The 20,836-nt window shown below is 34.7% G+C and overlaps 1 protein-coding gene across 5 annotated transcripts in view; it reads right to left on the bottom strand.

Annotated features, from left to right (window-relative positions):
* Positions 1-20,836, bottom strand: part of LOC150098167 (CREB-regulated transcription coactivator 1-like) — a 526,148-nt gene that overhangs the window by 102,115 nt on the left and 403,197 nt on the right. For all 5 annotated transcript variants that reach the window (XM_090405999.1, XM_090406001.1, XM_090406000.1 and 2 more), the window contains one exon: positions 18,524-18,866. In XM_090405999.1, the coding sequence (XP_090262125.1) occupies positions 18,524-18,866 (343 nt within the window). The remainder of the gene's footprint in view (positions 1-18,523; positions 18,867-20,836) is intronic.

Raw genomic sequence — 20,836 nt, 5'->3', positions numbered from 1 at the left:
CTGCTACCGATCAGGAATAGTCCAGCATATCTACTTGGAATGCCCAGTCAACACCCCAATTAATCAGTTTGTCTCGAGAAACAGCAACTCTCACCTGTGGTGGTCTTCATACAGAAGAAGAAGAGTATTTCAATCTCGTCCATGCAGAGTCAAATAACCATTCATTGTGCAATTCATTCTGGATCAGGGACCTCCTCCTAAAGCTAGGAATATTATAAGGTGCAAAAAAAACTTTCCAGCTTTTTGAATCCATTCTCTCCAACAGAAAGATTTGGGTCCATATTGGTGGAAAAAAGAGCAGGCCCAGATTCCTCCACAACAGTCTTCCTCAGGGCTCTGTGTTATCCCCTTTACTTTTTAATATCTACGTATATGACTTGCCACATACCAGCTCAAGCAAGTAAATGTACGCTAATTACCTAGCAATACTACATCAATCTACCTCCTTTGTCAACCTGGAATCAACCTTGAACACAGACCTGAACATCCTGGAAGAGTACTTCAAGCAGTGGTACTTGAAGCCAAATCCAACAAAAACTGTGTCCACAGTATTTCACCTGAACAATGCAGAAGTGAATCGACACCTCAACCTTTGTGAAAAAATGGCAGAACAAGAGCCTCACCCAAAATACCTTGGAGTGAGCCTGGACAGAAGCCTAACCTATAAAGGGCATATCACCAACCTGTCCAACAAAATTAAAACGAGAAACAATATCATTTCAAGGCTTGCTGGAACAACCTGGGGTTGTGGTGCAGAAGTCCTAAGGTTGTCTGCACTAGCCATCGCATTCTCTGCAGCAGAATATTGTGCCCCTGTCTGGGAAAGAAGTGCACACACTAACGTTATAGACACCCAGCTAAACTCTACCATGTGGACACAATTAGTGGGACAGTGAGAAGCACCCCTCTCTCCTGGCTGCCTGTCCTATCTAGCATTGCTCCACCAAACCCACAGAGAAGACAAGCCACGATTAAAGAATGTAATAAAGTAATGAGCAACCCACTCCTGCCCCTGCACTAGACTCTCATAAATCCACCTATTCTTCGCCTAAAATCTAGAAAGCCTCTCAGGTCCATGGACAAACTCTCTTCAGCTGCCCTGCCATCAACACCTGACATGTGGAGAGAATACTGGTCCAACAATCTCCCAACAAACAGATTCCTGGTAGAAGGTCTCTGTGCTCTACAACCTGGTTTTATTCTTCCTAGGAAGAGCTGGTCATCACTCAACAGGATCAGAACTAACCAGGGCAGATGTGGCTACCTACTACATAAATGGGGGCTGTTAGACCACCCTTATTGTAATTGTTCTCCCGTGGCTCAGATGATTTCTCATATTTTGAACGATTGCCCAAGGGGCCAATTTCATGGTGGTGGCCTACAAGATGAGGCCTTGGATTGGCTTTCCAGACTGGACATTGACCTGCAGTTGTTCTGTGTCCCTTTTGCCATAAGAATAAATAAATAAATTCTGCAATTACCTCTTCATCACTGCAAAAGAGGTAATATATAACTTCTACCTCAGACATACAAGACCAGACAGCACAGCAACTTCACAGAGAGAGGCAGCTGACCAACTCCTTGCAGCCTTGAAACAAAAGGTGAGAAGTCGGATCCTACACGAGCATCACCACCACAAGCAAAACAACACCTTAGATCTTTTCCACCAAGACTGGAATCCACGGAATCAACTTCCTGGCTGAACGGGGGGGGGGCTGCATCATAGTCCGCTTTCCAGCATAAAAGTGACATCGCCCCCCCCCAAAAAAAGAAAGTTTTTTTTGTACTTAACAGTGCGAATATTAATCAGCTGTCACTCTCATGTAAATAGATAATATTGTCTTATATTTTATGTTCTTATACAGTATCATGTCAAAATAACTGTTAATGGCTTAAATTAAAAAAAAAAAAAAATGTAATTCACCTTATAACTGATATTTCGATGTAACATACCTCAACAAAAGTATGAGCATGTAACCTCCCTGCCTGACTGCAGAGAACCAAAAACTTATTAATCTTGTACATAAGAGTGTTATGGTTAGGAAGAAAAAAAAAAAATTCCCAAGTAGGCACCAGTCCTGAAAATAGTTCAGGTGCAAAACTGAAACTGTTTGCTTACACTTGGATAAAGGATTAAACCAAGTATATAATATCTGGGTATTTTTAAGTTATAGTATAACCAACTAGAAACACTTTCAACAACTATCTCTAATCCAGAGTATTTTTTAATAATAAGGTGCGACACCTTTTGGCAACTCGCATGTAAACATATGACTTCGGCATTCTGGGTCTAGCTCCCACTGATGAGGCCTCAATAAAGGTTGAAACTGGTCTGAGTAGTGGTCCTTCCCATAATGCACAGCATTATACATACCCATAAGGACATGTGCTTTGCATTATGGGATACTAAGGCAAGTGATGTGAAGTCATACACCTTTATCACAAGTTGCCCTGGTCCTGAAAATAGTTCAGGTGCAAACTTGTTTGTTTGGATAAATGATTACACCAAGTATATAATTTCTTGGTATCTTTAATTTAAACATTTTTTTGGTAGTGGTGAAATGTAAAAATGTAATCACAGTGGAGTAAGCCCAGAAATCTCAGAAGCCAAGGAATTTGCTATTTTCTTGCAGATCCCCCCCCCCTTCTTTCTTTCTTTTTCTGCAAAATTATCCATTTTGCTGATACACCACAATCTGCAGATGGAAGGGGAATTATTATTTTAGTAGGAAACTTGATATGATTCTCCATCAGATAATATATAATATTTTTTACCACTTCTTAAGCAAGGTTAAAGATATAAGCATTCATAATCAGTCAGATTTGTATGAGATACTATTTGTTTATTAAATTATTGATATAATATCAACTGAAAGTATACCCTGCTGCTATAAAGAATACATACATGCAAAGTGCAATGAGCAGAGAAATGTCAAATAGTGAAGATGCTTTCCTTCCAGAAGAATGAATGTACTAAAGGCATGTGGATGTAGAGATGGAAAAAATATAAAATTCAGTGGGAAAAGCGCAGCATTACATTGCAAACATATTAATGTTAAAATATTTTTCTATATAGAAAAATAATAAACTAACGTTAAAGAAAGTAACCAAGACAAAAAGAAAATACTTCTATCTACATAATTATTGTGGATCTCTATTAGTACTACTTATATATTAGTACATAAATATATTACTAAAATATTGCTGATATATATGTATGACCTTCCTGGTTGACAAGGAATTTACCTAAGCACAATGAAATATAATGCTGACATAACATCAGAACAATGTGTGACTTTGGACAGAAAGAGCTCAGTTACAATCCCATCTGAGATACAGACATCATAATATTCTTCAACTGAAAGTACATTACTAACTCATAAAGAGATGACAGGGTTTACACTCCTAGAAACTCATATCATTCCTACAAAACAGACAAATCAGTTGCAGAATACACGCATATGGCACACACGGCACACTAGATAGTATCAGATGGTTTTTCATAAACCTGATTATTACTAATGCAGACTAATTGATATTATCTCATCTGATGTGATCATTGACTGCAGGTGATATGACCTAATGTCTACATCGAAGATGAGATAATGCTACATGTTTAATGTTATTAGCAAGTTCTTCCAGATCAGAATACTCCGAGAAAATCAGAGCTGATAGCTAAGCTAAGATTTTTGGAATGACTTACTGAAGTCACTATGGGTTACTTGTGAGGTATAGAAGAAAGTGTCAGAAGAAAAAGGAAAGGATTTTTATGGAGAGTGGTATGTCAAGTTTTAAAACTGTTCTAAAATAATGACCTTCAATCAAGAGGGAGGGTGTCTTGTGAGCCTTCAACTCTTAATCCAGTATGTGTACAAGTGCAACACTGTCACCTGGAATACTGTTACCACATTCCCATGTTAACTGTGATAATGTCATCTGATGATAAGCTCCTTTACAGTTTCACTTTCAGTGGTTTTGCCAATTTGGTGCCATTCGATGCATACCTCATCTGCAAGCAGTTGTGGGAAACAAACGTCGCATGTCATATTCAAGATGGACATGCCCTACACTCTGGCTGACATATTCTATTATCTGTTAATATTCAGTGTTATATCAATGTATACTGTATTTATCATTTTATACAAATAAAAAAATGATAGATAAATATAAATAATATAATATAATGAACTGCAAAGGTTCTATTTCAAGATCATGCTTGTAAACAAACCATATACTGATCAACTACTGACAAAGATAAGCAAGCTCATAAGTTATGCTCGTGCATAGCATTCCTGCTCTCCAACCAAGAGGTTGTGAGTTTGTATCCCACCTTGGACACAAATGGTTGTAAAAGCCTGTTCTAGATGAGCATGATAGCTCAGAGTTTTTTAATGAAAAAAAAAAACAATAAAAACTGAAGTTTCAAAAGAACAACAGTTTTCATACAGTTGGCTTTGTGTGACATAAAAAACAGATTCTTATTCAATTTTTGCTAAAAAGATAATCCAAGGTATTGGATTATCTTCCCGCCACCCATAATATATATGGGTGGTGGGAAGCTGTTTTTGTAAAAATTTTAATTTATTATTTAATTAAATTTTTTATTAATATATTTATTAATTAATTTAATATAATATTAAATTAATTAAAATATTTAATTAACTTAAATATTTCACACAAATTATGTGTGCAACATAAAAATATAGATTTTTGACATAATACAGTGGAACCTCGGTTGTCGAACTTAATTCGTTCCCGAAGGCTGTTCGGAAACCGAATTGTTCGAAAACTGAAACCATTTTCCAATAAGAATTAATATAAAATAGATTAATCCGTTCTCGAACCCCAGATGATTGTTTATTTAAACCTTCACGACAGTACTTCATGCATAAGATCATATACAAACATAATGAAAATGCATAAAATCTTACATAAAAAGAATAAACACAAATAAATAGATAAAATATAGACGAAAATTGATCGCCTCTTTATTTTTGAGTATTGTAGATTTCGCCATACCGAACTGCATAGCAAGATCCAAGAGAAACGAACGCCGTTTTCATGTTTGGATATGATTTCTTTTTTCATCTCTATCATGGTTCTAACAACGTTTCTTTTCACTTTGCTGTTATCATCATTCTTCTGCAGCCCCACGGTGGCTTAATTAATAATAATTTATGAAAAAAAAATAACAAAACACATAGAAAATCAAGAAAACTCACTGCACATTCGAGCAGGTGTCTGCATTGAACGAAGGCTGCCACATAACTGATGCTTTCCCACCTTACAGCTCAGCACGCGGTTGCCGTTTGCCTGTTCCGGAACCGAAATTTTGTTCAGAAACTGGGGTGTTTTTTGTTCGGAAAATATGTTCAGGAACCGAATTGTTCGAGAACAGAGGCATTCGACAACCGAGGTTCCACTGTATATACATAAGGATTATCAGGAAATTATTATTATGAAGAGAAAGAACATACATACACATTTAATATAATGCTCTGTTTACAAGAATTTTTCTTTTGGAAAACATTTAAAATAATCATCCTGCTTGATGATGAATTTTTGTGCATGCCTCCCCCATTTCAAACAAATGAAATTTGATATGGCCTGTTAGTGACAAGTATATACTTGAGAGTAGAGCAAGTAGTGAACTCACAAGATGCCATGCCATACAATGAATATTAAATAGAAATGTATGCTCAATATTTTTTTATGCCCACCAAATTTTGATCCACTTTTGCAGATTCATTGCATTAATTCGATATTTTGTTGTGTTTTCAATTAGAGAGAAAGAACAAATAAATATTTAGCTGTTTTTTTTTTAATGACAAAGAGAAAAAAAAACCACAATAAAAACATTTTGTGGTCACTCTCAATCAAGAGGCTACACTTAAGATAAAGACTTGCAAAACAAGCAGAAAGTTACATAAAAATGGTTAAGCTCATGGAGGAAAGTTTACTACTTCTTGAAAAGAAACTGTGGAAATGCTCTGCAGAGAGATGGGAAAAGATACAGATGTGCTGGCAGAAATGTGTTGTCAGAAGAGAATAAATTTTCTGTTGTCATGTGTTGCACGAGTCAAAAGCTGCATCCAGTGTATATACAGGCATGGATGTTTCAGGATTTTGAAACATTTGAACAATTTTTATTATTAAAAAACCAAGTGTAAGTGATTCAATATAGTTCTTTGAATTAGGGAACGGTTTATTTATGAAAAAAAAAAAAACAAAACACAAAGAAAATCAAGAAAACTCATTGCATCAGGTTACTTCACCTTGAAAAGAAACTGCTTATGATGAACCCAAAAAAATGGAAAAGTCATGCTAGTGAATCTGTTCCAAACAAAAGCAAAACTAGTGAAGCTAATATGTTCATGGATTTGAATACAAAACCACATATCCTTAACCACTGTACAGCCTTAAAATGTTTATACATCAATAAATACATGATTAGAAAGCAGCTATTTAAATAATAATTTTGAACATGATTTGAAAAACATGGATATAAAGCATAAATTCTGTATGTTTCACATGGCAATTTGCATAGTTAAATAAACCAAAAGAGTAAGAACAAATGCCATTTAAAAGGCTGTACAAGACTCCATAAAAATGGTTAAGCCAGGACAGGTATCTTTCCTACTTCTTGAAAAGAAACTGCTTAAGTGGTTTGCAAGCAGCCATGAAAAAATACGTGTGTGTCAGCAGAAATGATTTTGTGATAAGGCATAAACCATATTTTTTTATCTGAAAAAAAGAAGACAAATTTGCACATTTGTATTTAAAGCTGGTTATAGTTGTTTTAAGCACAGAACTGGGATCAAACCATCTACACTGCTCAAAACAATTAGGGGATATTTTGGTTTTCTTGTGAAAATTATAAAGTTATAAAAATAATTTACAAATGTAACACATTTATTTTAAAATATTCTTAATATACAACAGTGTAGAACATGCACCTGCATACAAAATCATGTTAACTTTTTTTAAATAAAGAAACCTGTGGTGCGATCATAATTAAAAGAAACACACGTATTAACCACGATGAAATCAAAGATTTGAAATCAAAAAGTGAAGTCTCTTCAATCAAAAATTCTACTGGGCTTCACACAAAAATTACAAGACATTCAACTATCAAAAACTGACTTGTTAATCAGCTTTGACATTGTCTTCCTCTTTACAACCATTCCCCATAAAGAAAAAATAAAATTATTAACTCAAAAATTTCCGTCTGATGTAGTTGAATTGTTCAAGTTTGTTATTGCATCAGGTTACTTCACCTAGAAAGGTCAAATTTACAAGCAAGAAGGAACAGCAATGGGATCTGCTTTATCACCAAACCTAGCAAACTTGTTTCTAGAACACATTGAGGAAAAAATATTCACTTTTGAACCCAAACCAAAAATTTGGTTAAGATATGTCGATGACGTATTTGCAGTCTGGGATCATCCCGAACATGAATTGCAACTGTTTCTAGATAAAATTAACCTTCTTCATCATCGCATCAACTTTACGTTAGAAAAAGAATCTCCGCAGGGTATCTCCTTTTTGGATTTACACATCCAAAGAAAAGAAGACGGTTCCATCGCCACGTCTGTCTTTCGCAAGCCTACATTCTCAGATCGCTACATTCACAATTCTTCGCTCATCATCCATCTCAGAAATCTGGCATTATTAAATCTAGTTTCCAGAGCACACAAATTCTGCTCCTCTGAAGAATCTTTAAACCAGGAATTAGAAGTAATCAAAAATACAGCCATCCCAAATGGATATAATCCTAAAACAACTCAAAAAATCACCAGTCACTTCTCCACACATCAAACCAGACAGGAAAAAGTCCATAGGATTCCCATACCTTACGTCAAAGGTATCTCCGAATGTCTTTCTAAAATTATGAAGAAATACAATTTTGCCACTACTTACAAACCTATCAACCAAATTTACAACTTGTTACCTTCTCCTAAGGACAAACTCTTACCTTTGATGTTGCCTGGCGTTTATGAGATTCCATGCTCATGCAAATTGTCTTACTTTGGACAGACAGGTAGGTCTGTTCAAAACGCATCTCGGAACATCAAGACCACATTCATCTTTTTAAACCACAGAAATCTGGCCTCTCTCAACATGGAATTGAAAATCCAAACCATAGGATCCATTGGGAAAAGTCTAAACTTTTATATAGATCTTGATATAAACATGAACGTTTATACAAAGAAAGTTCTGAAGCTCTACTACACAGACCAAACTTAAACCGCAATAACGTTCTTACTATTCCTAAAGTATGGGAAATTGTCATAAAAAATTGTGTTAAATAATTTTTATTATTTTATTTTATTACTTCTCTAACACGTTACACATGTTTAATGAGATTCTGTTGTAATCATGTGCCCTAACTGTATGTTATTCCTATTATTGTTTTAAACTACTGTACTGATGATGTCCTAAGATACTTAGGATGAAATATTTACAATTAAATAATTTTCACTGTGGTAAATACGTGTGTTTCTTTTAATTAAAATCATGTTAAGACTTGTCGAAATGATCGCTTCAAGAGCTTGAAATTGCTCTCACAGAAGAGTGGGGAAGTATCCCACGAGAAGTGTTTGATCATCTTATCCGGTCCATGCAATCAAGATGTACTGCTGTTTTGGCTGTTAATGGAGACCATACACTCTATTAAAAATTAACAAAAGTGTTTTTGGCTATTCTTGTTGTTATTCTTGTTAAAATTATATCACGCTAAAATGTACAATTTGTTAGATTTGTAATAAATATCGAATATTTAAACAATATCCCATCAATTATACCCTATCCATAAGTAAGAAATATTTATTCGTGTATAAAGTACTCAATAGTTATAATTATCTGCAAAAATTTATAATTATTCCGACAGAAACTAAAATATCCCCTAATTATAATAAACCAAAAGGCTATTTTACCGGCGACATAAGTTAAGATTAAAGGGAGATGGTAAATCCCGTTTTATTTTATAGCCGAGTACGAAACTCGGATCGAAATCCATCGAATCCATAGAGTTTCATGCCGAAAAAACTATCGGCGAGCCCAAGTGTAAGTGATCACTTGGGTAGTACAACACCAGGGCAACTCCAAGCAAAGGTGGAGCAAGATCCGTCACTAACCTTAATATTCACTCATAATGTAAAACACAGCTCCTAAGAGATGTATATAAACTGTTTTACATTATGAGAAGAGGTCACTACCCAGACCGGTAACAATATAGGAGTACACCAGTTCAGCAATTCTATAGTAGAGGTATATGTAAGTTCGGTTCATTTAAAACCTTGATATTCCAGGTCTACCTACTCACTGATGAGACCTCAAAAAAGGTTGAAACCGGTCTGGGTAGTGACCTCTTCTCATAATGTAAAACAGTATATATACATCTCTTAGGAGCTGTGTTTTACATTATGAGTGAATATTAAGGTTAGTGACGGATCTTGCTCCACCTTTGCTTGGAGTTGCCCTGGTGTTGTACTACCCAAGTGATCACTTACACTTGGGCTCGCCGATAGTTTTTTCGGCATGAAACTCTATGAATTTCAATCCGAGTTTCGTACCCGGCTATAAAATAAAATGGGATTTACCATCTCCCTTTAATCATATCCCCTAATTGTTTTGAGCAGTGTATGAGGCATGGAGAAGCAGCATCAGCAGATAAAGCTGCAACTAACATATCTATGGGAAATTTTGATGAACTTATCCAATATTATTCACTATTCCAAGAGTTCGAGTTCAACAAAACTGGTCTCTTTTAGAAAAAGATGCCCATAAAAACATTCATTATAATAATGATCAGAAGAACTGACAGGAACAAACAGCAATGAGACATCAATTTTCAACTACCCAGTGATTTTTAAATGTGGTAATCGAATAAAAGATGTCAGTGAGCCATAAATTTTTTCAAGACTGATTTGTGAATTATTATATGCTAGCAGTGAAACAATATCTTTAGACTAAGAACCTAACAAAGAAGGCTCTCCTATTTAGAGATAATGCATCAGCTCACAGATTAAACTGAGCATTCCTCAGGATTCATAAAATCGATTTTTTTTTTTTTTTTGTCTCTGATCACCACCCTGTTTCATTCAAACAGCAGTCTTTCAACATTTCATTGCAACTTGAAGATGAATTACCATAGCTGTTAAAGCAATGTTTCATGGCAAATGATGAAAAAGGCAAGTCAACATTAAAAAATTCTAAAAATATCAACATCAGAAAAGTTACAGATATCACTGGCAAAAATATGAGAGGATGTCAGAAATCATTGTAAGCAGCATCAAAAAATTTGTGACCCAAAATTGTGCCCACTTTTAAAGGAATTCAAACTCACTGGACAACATCAAAAAGAACCTGAAAAAGTGGCAAGCTTGAAGCAAATCTTAGCCTTCAGGTAACATTGGAAGAAGTGAAGGAGTTTGTTCAGTCTCATTCCAAAGACTTCTGAATAAGAAACTTCCAACACTCAAGAAGAATTTTCTTCAGAAAATGTGTATAGAGACACCACAAAAGAATTCATGATGCAAAATCAGAAGGAAACTGTTGATGAAGACAACAAACTAGAATCATTATTATTTTCATATGATCCTGATCATGAGAGCATTAAAGGATTGCTTAGGAATTGTTTCTCAAACTGAGGCCATATGTGTGTGCTTATTGTGAATGAGATGCCAAAACTGAAAAGGAGAAAATCAATTTTTCTTTGAGACAAATGTGACTTACTCCTTTTCACCTTCAGAATGTCAAGAATCTCTCTCTTTCATATCAGGCATCCAAAAATGTTTCACTATTTACTGCACACAATCATCAGAAGAGCAGGAAAGTTCCCTTTCTCCATCCAAAAATAAACAGAACAATTCTGATCTCCAAGCAACTGTGAAAATGACCTCAGAATTTCCTTACAGAGAATGGCATCCACCAGTCTCCTAAAAGTGCAGCACTGTTCTGAGTTAAGGTTATGTTCTGCTTTAGAACAGGCTGCAAAAGAAAATGCTTTTCCATTTAAATTTTGTTATGTGCATTTATTTATTTATCTTTCTGTATTAATTATATTTCATTTTTGATCTGTTTCCAAAAATATTTCATTTCGATTTTTTTTAATTTTTCAAAATTTTTTTACAATAACATATTTGCTAGAAAAAGTAAAGCTCATGAAAGGTTTTTTCTTTTTACATATTCTTTATTAGAACATCATATATAATACAGACTAATTATAATTGCAACATTTTGATAACTTTATTGAAATAAACAAATTAAGCTGGTCCCCATTGTTTTTGGTCCTAATTAAGCAAGGTACAAGAAAACCTCGCTTAATGCAAATTAGATATGCCTGATAATCAGTTAGCGTGATTGAGTGAAATGATACCATTTCCAGCTTTAAGCAAGTGATTAATTTAATACAATTTTTTTACGTTACAAGAAATTCTGTCACCAATCAAGCAGCTGCACTTGTCAATACAGCAGCCAGTGGGCAGTGGCGGTGTTGTGGGCAGTGGTCAGCAACACTCGGAAGTTGACCCAAAACTATCATCACAAGTGCATGTACAAACTCTGTTCTCTTGCTCACTGTTCCTTCATTTTGCTTTAATTTAGATACTTCTAAGGCTTTATCATATTCAACCCCTGATATGGAACCTCTGGATAATGAAGATGTAAGAAACTTGCTTGATTCCCATTCAGAACAGTAAAGCGAGAATGATCTTCAACTAGAAGAACAGCGTGCATATGAAGAAGAAGAAGATAAGGAGTGTGAACAAGAAGAGAATGTTACAACTAAGAAGCTAACTGCAATAGAACTTGGGCTAGTTTTCAATCACATTGAGCATGCTAAGGAAATTTTGTTTGATGCTGCTCCTGATATGGAAAACGAAGCTTCAAAGTCCACTGAAATCTTGATAAAGCAATCATCAGCTATCTCAAATTGCATGACAAGATGAAAAAGTCGAGCACTATTCAAACATCTTTAATTTTTTTTTTTAACAAGTAGCCCGATCAAATGTTTATACATTAAATAATTTATTCAATTGATTTTTATTAACTTTGATGATTTTTATCCTCTAATATAACTTATATATATTTTTTTTTTCATATTTATGCTAACTGATGGATGAATTGTAATTATTCCTATTGTATTGGCTTAACGCGATTTTCATTAGTGCGCATTAATTGATGAATTAATTATTCGCGTTAAGCGAGGTTTTCCTGTACTCAATACATAAATACATGCATGTATACTACTTGGAAAGAAGTCATGGACACCCCATGGGAAAGGTGCATCTTGTCATGTAACCAGTATAAATTGGAGGAATATGATGCATCCAAGTTGGCACACTTCTGTACAGGTGAAATGGCTGCGAGAAGGGAACTGACGGAGTTTGAAAGAGGCATTGTGATAGAATGTCATGTTGCAAGCCTGCCAGTTCAACAAATTCTTGACAAATTGGACCAAGGACAAGGACCATACTAAGATGGAAGCGAGGGAGTCAACTGCATGTGCTACCCTTAGTAGACAACTGACCATGCTCACCGAACATGACCGTAGGGTGCTACGAAGGATAATATATAAAAACTGCCCTGCGTCAGCTGACATGCTGAATGTATGAAGTCTGGACATAGACTTCACATGAATCTGCACAAAAACATTCAGAACCAAGCTTACAACATGGGTTTCCAGGGTAGGACTGCAACATGTAGTTGGTTTGGGTAATACAGGATGGGCTGTAAAAGCTTGGAAAGTTGTATTATGGAGTGATGAATCATGATACAACCTCTACCGAGAAGATGAATGGGTGCAGGTGTAGCATATGCCCGGTGAACATCTTTTACCAGACTGCATAACCCAACTATGAATTTTAGAGATGGCAGTGTGATGTAACCAGTCACATGTTTCATGTTTGTACCAGTATAAATTGGAGGAATATGATGTCGGCACATCTCTGTCCAGGTGAAAAATCTGTAAGATGAACTGGAGCATCAGGTGAGATCAAGGACATATGCCACGTAATGTCCAGGACCTCATTACATACCTATAAGAAGAATGGTTCAAAATTCCCATTGTTCACTATCGTAAGTATGGCAGGTAGGATTGCTGCCATGGCTGCAATTTGTTCCTCACATTATGGTGTTCACTGACTTCTTTCCAAGCAGTGTATGTGTAAATATTATATGACAGTTTATAAGACAGTAAACTGAAATAGCAAAATAAATAATTACTTTAATTAAAACACAACATTTTGTCTTACTTGCATAACACTTCTAGGTAGAAAGTACCTAGATAAACAGACAAAGAAAGACTAACAGACAAAAAAAGAGTAAAAGATGCAGAAACAGTAAAATATGATGACAACCATAATACAGAGTTCTGATTATTTTAAATTATGTCTAGACATGCAGTGCATACCTGATAAATGTTCAATGGTTATGAATTTGGCTAGCTATAACTAGGAAATATTCTGACAAGTTGATACTAAAATATATATTCAGGTGATTTTAATCCAATGACATTTCTAGAAATTCCCAAATTCTTCTCTTGGTTATATTATAACAATGGTGTGTCAGTGACACATTTCATAAGATTTGATATCCCTCTCTGTCAAGGTGTACATGTGATGAAAGAGCTCAGGCCTCACTTCTTCGGTATTTTATATTTCTGCAATGTTCTTCAATGCTTCATTCAACAGACTTTTCTCTCTCTGTGTTCAGAGTATGGTGTCCTGCAGTCACACCATAGTTCAGTAAATTTAGGGAACAATGTCGAGGTTTCATGGATCAGATTAATAATCTTATCCTGATAAAAGGAATGAATACTAATTGATTTTATATTCTCTAAGGATTTTTACAGGTTTAATAGAAATAGAACTAATATAGGGAAGATAATAAAACTTTTGACTTTCTCATCATCGAAGTACCTTGAATGGCATGTTAGTTAAGAATTCTTGAGATAATTTGTTAAATTAGCTGTTTTATAGAAAATCGTTTTTCACAAACTGGAGTTCTTTAGTTAGTTCATTCTCATCATTAATGAAATGATGGCTTCTTGCTCCTAGTGTGAAATGACATCCAACTTTTGAGGTTTGTAACTGTGAGAAGAGGCATGGACACCTTTATGGAGTCTGAAGACACAGTATAGGAGACTCAAACTATCATACCTCTCCTTGAACCCATTAACAAAGTGCTCACAACAGACTCTGGCAACCTATTCTACTCACAACTCTCCACGTGAAAAATCTATTCCTCACATCCCTACTAATCACACTTTTACTCAACTTCCAGGGATGACCTCTTGTTCTCCACCCCCCCCCCCACCAAGTGCAGAAACATTTCCCCTGCATCAATCCTATAAAACTCTAAGTAACTTAAATGCTTCTATCATATATATCCCCTGTTTTTCTCCTATCAACTAACTTCTGCAACCCACACCCTTCAATCTATCTTCATAGGGCACATTCTACAGACCCCATATCAAGAGTCTGAAAAGGAATCATAGCAAGGTAAATTCTTTAACTGGAAAAGTTAACACTGTCAACGGGTGAATAGAAAATTATATATTTTCAGAAAAGGTCGTAAAAAAACTGACTCTAATGAACATTTATTGTTTATAGGAAATTGTTGTGAAAACAAAATGTTCAGTCTAGTAGACATGATTAAGCACATGTCAAACAAACCAGTAATAGAATGAGTCACAGAGTGAATGATTTTATCCTTTAAAGATAAAGGAAATATCTAAAGTATAGACTTATTTTAAAAGGCCTTGGATCCAATTAGTTTTGTATTAATTTAATTTTATTTACAATGTATCTAGTGTTTTAGTTGTATGAAATGTATATATATTTTTATGGGACCTCAAGTCAATCATTTTCCAGATTCTAAAAGAGAGTTAAAAGTTATTGAACCAATCAGATTGAACTCTTGTGTATTTACTTAGCACTTGGTGTAAAAACAATCTCTCTTTACAGAGATATAACATAAATGGTGTAGCTGACAGAATTTTTAAAATAACTGGAACAGCTGTTGTGATAAAATAATAACAGAATTATGATTCATTCTCTCTCTCTCTACTCCAGTGGAACTCAAAGTATATAGCTTAGTGAGACTACTTGTGAGACTCAAAGTATATAGCCTAGTCAAAAGAACAGTGGCTTTAGCTGAACACTCTTTTAGCACCCATGCTAATATCTCATTAGTCTCTATTGCACAATTCTTATTCAGTTTGTGAAACTGTTCTAGTATCTCCTTCTCATATATTTGAGTTCCTTAACTCCAGTGTAGAGGTAGCTTTGAGCTCAATGTTCTATATACCAGATTGGTAGTTTTTAACAAAACTGGCACTCAATAGATGCACAATCTATCCTGCATGTGCTACCTGCATTCAGAAGAATTACTCTTTCACATCCATTTTTCATTTATTTGCAACATAACAACAGAATTCTTTTTGGTTGTCTTTAGCTTGTAGAATCAGCTTTTTCTCATACTCAAGCTTAGCTAACCGTACAATAGCTGTGACTTTTCTGGCCTGCTCCTTATAATTTTCATAACTGATATCATCCTCGTGTGCACAGCAAACCATCCACATTATCTTTTCATAAGAACCTCTTGCTTAATATGATTCTACATCCATTTCACTCCCACCCTTTCCCTAGAGTTCTTTTAACTCTAGGGATACATATATTGCACATTGATGTATATCTCAAATACTTCCCATGCACTGGCATCTGATACCATCGAATCAAACCTAGTATTCTCCACAGTTGCTCATAATTTCATTCTGAAAATCAGCATATAAACTATTCTAAATAGAATATCCATATACTTAGTCACTTCCTGGGTCAGTACAGCATAATCACTGTGATCGACTGGAGGAGCCAGAAGAGTCATGTCTTTTACAAGATTCTTCTGTCACATGCTGTTAAGTAAGTTGCCATCCAACAGCTTCATTCTCCCCATGAGATTTCACTGCTATCAATGTTCAGATAATTAAAGCCAGCCATGATGATTAATCAGTTAGTACCCATTAAGTTTCATTAGGTTTATTTGGTGATGAATGTTCTAACAGATAAGCTTAGGTGTTGATGGTTATTCATGACTTATTTTTAACAGTATTAACAACACCACACACACTTTTATCACAAAGATGTTTTATTAACGCTTATATTTCGCTGATTTTCAACTCAGCATCATCAGAGCACAAAACACTTGTAAATGCGACAGTGAGTGAGTGAAACAAAATAATTGTAAAAGACAAAAGATCTAAAGTCCTATTTTTTGAGGGCACCCTCTAACGGGAAAAAAAAAAAAACCTCCTCTACTTTTGTAAAAAATTCAATCCATTTCAAAACACTAGTTAAAAACCTAATCCTAAAAGATTCAGACATAATGGTTAGTTTCGATGTCACCTCCTTATTTACCAATGTACCACTTATAGACACTCTTGATTTAATCAAGTCTAAATTTCCCCCAGATATTTTTGAATTATTTCAATTTACCATGAATGCAGGTTACTTTACATGGGGAGGAAAATTCTACAAACAGATTAATGGTAAACTGCTATGGGTTCCCCCCCTCTCTCTCTCTCTCTCTCTCCCCCGTTAGCAAATTTTTACATGGAACATTTGAAAACAAAGTACTTACCACAGCTACATACAAGCCACAAGTGTGGTTACACTATGTAGATGATGTGTTTGCCATCTGGCCCCCATGGACAAGACACTTTGGATGCTTTTGTCAACTACCTAAACAGCCAACACCCCAAAATTCACTTCACAGTAGAAAACGAATCAAATAACTGTTTACCATTTCTTGACACATTAGTCACCCGCCTTTCAGATGGATCACTATCTTTTTCTATTTACAGAAAGCCTACACACACAGGAAGATACCTACATAAACAATCACATCATCATCCAGTCCAACAGTAAGGCATTTTAAAAACACTTACACACAGAGCCAGAGTCATTTGTTCTAACGATACACTCCGACCACTGAACTCCAATACCTGTGCCATATGTTCTTAGCCAACAGCTACAATCTCTACAAAATAGATAAAATACTACATAGGCCCATTACTCTCCACTCCCCTAATACACAAGAATACAACATGACCATTTCTATTCCCTATATCAGAGGTACATCGGAAAAGATAGCCCAAGTATTGCTGAAACATGGCCTTCGCACCACTTTCAAACCTCATGTCAAGCTGGCAACTCTGATCCGCTCGCCTAAGGATAAACTTCACCCTTTAGCACACCCAGGAGTGCATGAAGTGCCCCGTGACTGTGACTTGTCCTATTATGGGCAAAGAGGAAGATCAGTGAACATCTGCCTTGAAGAACATGAAAGATACATTCGCTACTATTACTATGGCAAGTTGGGACTGGCAGACCACACTTTGGGCACTCCTTCACACACGATTAGATGGAGGAAAACGAATTTGCTATTTAGGAGTCGTTATAGATCTGAAAGATTATTTTTTGAGTCAGCAATGGCTTTGAAGAATTCTCCCAACCTTAACAAATATGGTTGCATTAATTTGCCAAAAATTTGGGAGATGGTTATCCTAAGAAAATCTCCTGGATAGCTGCTGGTTGTTTTTTTTTTTTTTTTTTTCCGTTAGAGGGCGCCCAAAAAATAGGACTTTAGATCTTTGTCTTTTACAATTATATTGTTTTACTCACTCACTGTCGCGTTTACAAGTGTGTTGTGCTCTAATGATGCCGAGTTGAAAATCAGCGAAATATAAGCGTTAATAAAACATCTTTGTGATAAAAGTGTGTGTGGTGTTGTTAATACCGTGAAAAATAAGTCATGAAGGTGATGAATGTTGTTTCACTAGCAGATAATTCAATAGGGCTGTAGCAACACTTCTCATATTTAAAATCAATTTTATCAAAATGTAACTTAATACACTAGTTTATACTATTCAGAAGATTCCATAATTGTTTTAAAAAAAACTAAAATCTGATAATGAAGAATTTCCTTAATTATTTTTGAAACCATAAAGTTATTTCACAAATCTTTAAAAAGCTTCTGGAGTAATATCAAAAATATAAAATATATCCAAATCTTGTAGTGTAAATTTTAAAGAGGTCATTTGAACAAGTCGGAAATAGAATATTAAAAAATTGGCCTATTTATGATATATCCCAACCAAACACCCAGTTCATAGAACTGGGTGTTCTATGAACTGGGTGTTTGGTTGGTCCAAATAACAAAGATGCTGCCCTGGATCTCTATCCCCACATTTGTTTGATGTCAATGCCATAATTCAGCAGCATGGCAGAAGATGATATGTAAAAAGAATAGCCTACCAACTCAAAAAGGTCTTTGACATTTCTACTTTAACTTCCTCCCTTCATCTGAACAATTACTATACATTACTAGTTTATACTAACTGTACAGAAAACAGAATAAATAAAAAAGTAAAAATAAAATTAAAGAAAGGCGAGGATGTGGGGGGGGGGGAAAGATTCACATAATTTATTACAAGTATGAAATTAAAAAAAAAGTAACTTACCTGTGAGAATAATGTCTGGAATACTAGTTGGTGTCTGAGGGGTCTGTGGTGTTGTCTGGTGACTTGAGGAAATTACTGTCGACTTTGAGTAAAGAGTAGGGGACTGTAAGTGAGGATCAGATGCTAAAGATGGGATGGAATAATATATGGCAGCACTATCTACATCCTGACTACTGCTTAATCCTGGTGGGAGAGGATCTGTATAATGAAGTCCACCCCTCCCTAACCCCAAATCATCTGGTGGTCCACAACCACCTCCACTGTCCATTGTTGCCAAAAACATTGCAGTATTATTGTGCGCCATACTGTTACTATTTGTACATACTACACTGTTTTCTGTCATCTGAAAAACAAATAAAAATAACAATAATAAATAATTTGCTTCAGCTGATAATGAACAGGTTCAAACAGAACAGAAATTTCAGTTTATGTAGGATTTTTATATTCTGAATTAAAAAAAAAAAGCATGCATAAATTCTGAATAATTTTAAATGCTTTAAATTCATGTAGACAAGTTTATACATTGGTTAGACATAGCTTCTAATTTTTTAGGAAATGACAACATAAACTAGATTATTATTTATAAAAACTTTAATTAATAACTACCTATATTTCAGCAACGTTACGTTGCCATCCTCAGGGATCACAAAACAATGATATGTGCATGCACTCATCAGATTCCAAATCTCAACTACCTCCTAACATGGTAATAAACCTTTTGTTGGATCCTACTTCTTAATTTATACTTTGGATCCGACATGTTAGTCACTATGATGTTCTTAAACAAAATTATAAGTTGCTAGTTGATTTCTAATTCAATATAGAGAAAATTTATATTTATAGACTGCGCTACTCTATATCTGAATTAGTTCAAGAATTGAAGAAAAACCAACTCACAACTATCCTCTTTTATATGATGTTATTATATATACTGGCCAAATATATTTAACTTACTTAAGTTTCCCGCTTTGGTTCGAATATTTTATGAATGGTGCAGTAAAAGAGATTCAGGCAAAATTCAACTTTTGATTAACAAAAACAAACATTTAATTTTAAAATCATAAATTTTACACTTAACTTCAAATCAGTAATTAAGATATCACAATCACTTCAGCTTCTCCGATAAGTACAATCAAACTCTGGCAAGATAAATCTGTTATCTCTATATCACTTTTCATAGTTCCTTAAGTTCCAAATACAATAAAAAATTGCAGTAATACCTCTTCATAAACAGACACTTTAAATTTTACTCTTCTTTTAATTCTCTGCAATAGTTACTATTAAAATCAGGGAATTCTAAGTTGAAACTCACACACTTCTCTGAACAGAAATATTAAAGTTGGAATAATCTTACCGTTAATCTTCTTCCTTCATCAACATAAACACAAACACTTTTTATAACTGTAAACACTTTTAACAATAAACAGCACTCATTAAAATAAATCTTCTAGCATTAACTGAATTAATTTACGGGCACAATACATATAATCAGATGTTCTTGTTTGAAGCACTACTGATCACTCTTGAATTAGGGCAATACACAATAATTCTTTAACTTGGGGTTTTATATGTACAGATGTTCATTCCTCCGGCATTCAGATAATTCTTTAGGGCACTATAATTCTAAACACCGCTATCATTAAACATAACCTTGTTGCCTCTATTTATTCTCTAGTTACTTCTTACTATGCTTCACATTTCAGTGTGTCCTTGAAAGGTCGGACCTGAAAATAAATCTCAACTAAAATATCGCTAGTCATTCAGCAGTCACTCAGCTATCTTCCGTTGCTTTATTTGTTATTCAGAAACTTATTAGCTAACTGCTTCTCAACTTGTAGACTTTATTTAGTTGCTTGAGTGTCTTGCCGACTTGCTATTATCGCACTGTGATTGCCGAATGCCCGATTCTAACCTAATGCCAATCCTTCTCTCTCTAATAAATCTGTAATGCTCTAATCTCCTAATAAAAAATAATTCCAGCGTTCGTCGCTTATATATCTGTTTTTCCCGCCTAAATTCTTCTCGTGATCTCTTTAACTAATTCCATTTCAGTAAACTTTCAGCTTTCTCCCCACATTCTGTTCCAAAAACGTGCTCGTTCACTTACATACGTTTCCATGACAACAAAACAAATTATAATAAAATTGAGCTATTACATAACGTTAAACTTTACAAACAGGAATAAATAAGGAATATTTACATTTCAAATAATATGTAGTTAATTTATCAAATATAAATTCTTATAATATTAACATAGTAATAAATAAAATAGCTTAATAATATTTTATCACAGAGTTTTTCTACTATTAATAC

Source organism: Typopeltis vanoorti, chromosome 16 (genome assembly GCF_054136105.1).
Source record: "Typopeltis vanoorti isolate ZY-2024b chromosome 16, IOZ_Tvanoo_1.0, whole genome shotgun sequence".
Classification (NCBI taxonomy): Eukaryota; Metazoa; Arthropoda; class Arachnida; order Uropygi; family Thelyphonidae; genus Typopeltis; species Typopeltis vanoorti.
Note: the sequence above shows the minus strand (reverse complement) of the source record. Positions and strands in the feature narration are given on the sequence as shown.